A 4,835-nucleotide genomic window follows, 5' to 3' on the forward strand; every position below is an offset into this window, starting at 1 on the left:
AACTGCAGATAAATTCAATGACTTCCTGTCCTGCAGCAGCCGCTATGCTGCTACCCCGAACCCCGAACCCTGACCCAGCCGTGCTTAAAGAATGAAATTAAAAAGGACTTGATGATAAAACATATTTGGTGTCACTCATTCCACAGTACCGGGACCTCGGTACCGGGGGTCTCAGTAAGAGATCCTTCCACAGTACCGGGACCTCGGTACCGGGGGTCTCAGTAAGAGATCCTTCCACAGTACCGGGACCTCGGTACCGGGGGGCGTAGTAAGAGATCCTTCCACAGTACCGGGACCTCGGTACCGGGGGTCTTAGTAAGAGATCCTTCCACAGTACCGGGACCTCGGTACCGGGGGTCTTAGTAAGGGATCCTTCCACAGTACCGGGACCTCGGTACCGGGGGTCTTAGTAAGGGATCCTTCCACAGTACCGGGACCTCGGTACCGGGACCTCGGTACCGGGGGTCTCAGTAAGAGATCCTTCCACGGTACCGGGACCTCGGTACCGGGGGTCTCAGTAAGAGATCCTTCCACAGTACCGGGACCTCGGTACCGGGGGTCTCAGTAAGAGATCCTTCCACAGTACCGGGACCTTGGTACCGGGGGTCTCAGTAAGAGATCGTTCCACGGTACCGGGACCTCGGTACCGGGGGTCTCAGTAAGAGATCCTTCCACAGTACCGGGACCTCGGTACCGGGGGTCTCAGTAAGAGATCCTTCCACAGTACCGGGACCTCGGTACCGGGGGTCTCAGTAAGAGATCCTTCCACAGTACCGGGACCTCGGTACCGGGGGTCTCAGTAAGAGATGAATTAACATCTCATAGTTGATCTGCGCAGACTTTCAGACGTCCGACCCTGGGCTCCTCCTTTATTTAAGGAACACGGATCTAACGTCAGGGGCACTGATGGTAAGTGGGGCGGGGGGGGGGGGGGTGGCACTATATTCTCCCCACATATCAAATAAATCACTGTGCACATTTAAAAGTAATTTTCATCAAAACGTAAATAATAAAAATCATTGAATGCATTTAAAGCTCTGAACTGTTTCCTCTCTCACCCCTCGAGGGGCAGTCACGCTCTGAACTGAACCAGTTTGAATGTTTTCATAGTAAAAAAAAAAAAAGTAATATAATGAGGGAGGAGAGGAGGGAGGAAGGAAGGAAATAAGGAATGAAAGGAGGAAAGGAGGAAGAAAGGAGGAAGGAAGGAAGATAGGAAGGAAGGAAAGAAGGAAGGGAGGAAGAATTTACAGCGCAGAACACCAACCTTAATTTCTTTCCTCCCCCCTACCTTCCTCCCCCCTTCCTCCCTTCCTTCCTTCCTACCTTCCTTCCTTCCCTCATTCTCTCCTTCTCTTTCCTTCCTCCCTTCCTCCCTTATTTAATTGACAGTAAAACAGTTGTAATGTTTTCATATAAACTTTATTATCAGACATTCATTAACGACGAGGTAGATCTGAAGCTTCATCATTAGCTCGTTGGCTACGGAGGCGTCATGTGACCACAGTTCCTTCCTTCCTTCCTTCCTTCCTTCCTTCCTTCCTTCCTTCCTTCCTTCCTTCCTTCCTTCCTTCCCTCATTCTCTCATGTGACCGGGCGGCGAGTCCGTCAGCGAGCAGTTAAACTGACGGCTGAAAGCGTCGAGCAGCGCCGGCTCCACTTCCTCCACGCTGACGTCCCGCCGCAGCTCGGCGCTCAGTGATGTCACTCCTTTACCCACAATGCCGCAGGGCACGATGTGGGAGAACCACGACAGGTCGGTGTTACAGTTCAGAGCGACACCGTGAGACGTGACGTAGCGTCCGCAGTGGATCCCTGGGACAGGAAGTCATCACGGGGACAGGAAGTCATCACAGGACAGGAAGTACAGGGGACAGGAAGTCATCACAGGGACAGGAAGTCATCACAGGACAGGAAGTCATCACAGGGACAGGAAGTCATCACAGGACAGGAAGTACAGGGGACAGGAAGTCATCAAAGGGACAGGAAGTCATCACAGGACAGGAAGTCATCACAGGGACAGGAAGTCATCACAGGGACAGGAAGTCATCACAGGGACAGGAAGTACAGGGGACACAAACATTAATAAAAGGAAACGTCAGATAAATGTAACCCTCCTGTTGTCCTCGAGTCAAGGAAGGAAAGGAGGAAGAAGGAAGGAGGAAGGAAGGGAGGAAGGAAGGGAGGGAGGAAAGAAGGAAGAAATAAGGAAGGAAGCAAGGAAAGGAGGAAGAAAGAAGGAAGGAAGGGAGGAAAAAGGAAGGAAAGGAGGGAGGAAGAAGGAAGGGAGGAAGGAATGGAGGGAGGAAGGAAGGAAGGAAGGAAGGAAGGAACAGTGGAAACAGACGGGAGGACAACAGGAAGGTTAAACAAAGAAAAACACAAACTGTTCAGTCTGCAGTGATCATCAATCGTTACTAGTTACTGATTATTCATTATAACCAGTAACTAGTAACGATTACTGAGTAGTTTCTAGTTCTTACCGACAGCACAGATCTTGTTGTCTCCCACCCAGACAGTAATGATGATGGGTAGTTAATCAGTAACTAGTAGTAACTAGTAGGTATAGTATGGTATATATATGGTATAGTAGTATAGTATAACTAGTAACTAGTAATCAGTAACTAGTAGTCTCTCTTACCGACAGCACAGATCTTGTTGTCTCCCACCCAGACAGTAATGATGATGGGTAGTTAACTAGTAACTAGTAGGTATAGTATGGTATGGTATATATATAGTATACTATAACTACTAGTTAACCAGTAACTAGTAACTAGTAGGTATAGTATGGTATGGTATATATATATATATGGTATAACTAGTAGTTAGTAGTAACTAGTAACTAGTAGTTAGTAACGAGTAGTTAGTAGTAACTAGTAATGATGTAACTAGTAGTCTCTCTTACCGACGGCACAGAATGGTATGGTATATATATATATGGTATAGTATAGTAGTATAGTAGTAACCAGTAACTACTAGTTAACCAGTAACTAGTAGGTATAGTATGGTGTAACTAGTCCTTTTTTACCGACGGCACAGATCTTGTTGTCTCCCACCCAGACAGTAATGATGATGATGTAATCAGTAACTAGTAGGTATAGTATAACTAGTAATGAATGGTATAACTAGTAGTTAACCAGTAACTAGTAACTAGTAGTTAATAGTATGGTATGGTATATATATATATGGTATAACTAGTAGTCTATCTTACCGACGGCACAGATCTTGTTGTCTCCCAGACAGTAATGATGATGGGTAGTTAACTAGTAACTAGTAGTTATAGTATGGTATGGTATATATATATATATGGTATAGTAGTATAGTATAACTAGTAACTAGTAATGAATGGTATAACTAGTAGTTAATAACTAGTAATCAGTAACTAGTAGTCTCTCTTACCGACTGCACAGATCTTGTTGTCTCCCACCCAGACAGTAATGAATGATGGGTAGTTAATAGTAACTAGTAGTTATAGTATAGTATGGTATATATATATATGGTATAACTAGTAGTTATAGTATGGTATATATATGGTATAGTATAGTATAACCAGTAACTAGTAGTTAGTAGTAACTAGTAACTAGTAGTTATAGTATGGTCTATGGTATAACTAGTCCTTTCTTACCGACGGCACAGATCTTGTTGTCTCCCACCCAGACTCCGGTGTGAGGAGACGTCGAGGCCTCGATGCCGAAGCTGCTGCAGAGAGAGATGATGGTCCTCTCCAGCTCTGACACGTACCACCGCACACTCTGAGGAGGGCAGGAGGGAAGGGAGGGAGGGAGGGAGGAAGGACGGGAGGAAGGGAGGAAGGAAGGACGGGAGGAAGGAAGGAAGGGAGGGAGGAAGGAAGGAAGGAAGGGAGGAAGGAAGGAAGGAAGGACGGGAGGAAGGAAGGGAGGAAGGGAGGAAGGAAGGAAGGAGGAAGGAAGGAAGGAAGGAAGGAAGGGAGGAAGGAAGGAAGGAGGAAGGAAGGAAGGAAGCAAGGGAGGACGACACAAAGGTTAAAGAAATAAATGCATGAGCACATTCATTTGGAATAAATCAACCCCCCCCCCCCCCAGACCAGTTCAGACCCCCCCCCCCCCAGACCAGTTCAGACCCCCCGCCCCCCTCCCCCGGTTCAGCCCCCCCCCCCCCCCCCCAGACTACTTCAGACCCCCCCCCTTCCAGACCGGTTCAGACCTTCTTGAAGGCGCCCAGGTTGAGGACCGGGTAGCAGACCAGCTGACCCGGTCCATGGAAGGTGATGAGTCCTCCTCGGTTGGTCCGGTGGACTTCGGCCCCCAGCAGGCGCAGGCGGTCCAGCAGGGGGGGGGGGTACGGCTGCTGGCGGATCCCCGTGGTGTAGACCGGCGGGTGCTGGCACAGCAGCAGGACGTGAGCCGGACCCGACCGGTGCCGGTCCACGTAGACCTGCTGCACCCGCAGGGCTTCCTGGTACGAGACCAGGCCCAGCCGGACCACCTGCACCACCGGACGGCCCCCCTTCATCCAGGACCAGGACCAGGACCAGGACCAGGACCAGGACCAGGACCAGGAACCAAGAGCAGGAGTGGGACCAGGACCAGGACCAGGACAGGGACCAGGACCAGGACCAGGACAGGGACCAGGACCAGGACCAGGACAGGGACCAGGACAGGGACCAGGACCAGGACCAGGAACCAAGAGCGGGACCAGGACAGGAACCAGGACCAGGACCAGGAACCAAGAGCGGGACCAGGACCGGAACCAGGACTAGGACCAGAATCAGATCAGGGATGTTTTAAATTAGGAGACTTTATAAAAACAACATGTAATACAAACGTACGGTAAGAAGACGTTGGATGATCCTA

At 49.3% G+C, this 4,835-nt stretch overlaps 1 protein-coding gene across 1 annotated transcript; it reads right to left on the reverse strand.

Annotated features, from left to right (window-relative positions):
- Positions 1-1,576: 1,576 nt before the first annotated feature.
- On the reverse strand, positions 1,577-4,524 carry lipt2 (lipoyl(octanoyl) transferase 2). Its single transcript, XM_053320391.1, has 3 exons — positions 4,186-4,524; positions 3,626-3,752; positions 1,577-1,815 (listed from the first exon to the last, which is right to left on the reverse strand). The coding sequence occupies exons 1-3, from the start codon at positions 4,492-4,494 to the stop codon at positions 1,577-1,579; spliced, it is 675 nt and encodes a 224-aa protein (XP_053176366.1). The 5' UTR covers positions 4,495-4,524.
- Positions 4,525-4,835: the final 311 nt, after the last annotated feature.

Source organism: Scomber japonicus, chromosome 6 (genome assembly GCF_027409825.1).
Source record: "Scomber japonicus isolate fScoJap1 chromosome 6, fScoJap1.pri, whole genome shotgun sequence".
NCBI classification, from domain to species: Eukaryota; Metazoa; Chordata; class Actinopteri; order Scombriformes; family Scombridae; genus Scomber; species Scomber japonicus.

Bases quoted from the DNA above. Each gene is read 5' to 3' on its own strand.
- lipt2 (XM_053320391.1), bottom strand. From the start codon at position 4,494: ATGAAGGGGGGCCGTCCGGTGGTGCAGGTGGTCCGGCTGGGCCTGGTC. The intron at 3,753-4,185 runs GTCTGAACCGGT...TGCCCTCCTCAG, and splicing joins ACCTGGGCGCCTTCAAGAAG to AGTGTGCGGTGGTACGTGTC. The intron at 1,816-3,625 runs GTAAGAAAGGAC...TTCCTGTCCCAG, and splicing joins CAACAAGATCTGTGCCGTCG to GGATCCACTGCGGACGCTAC.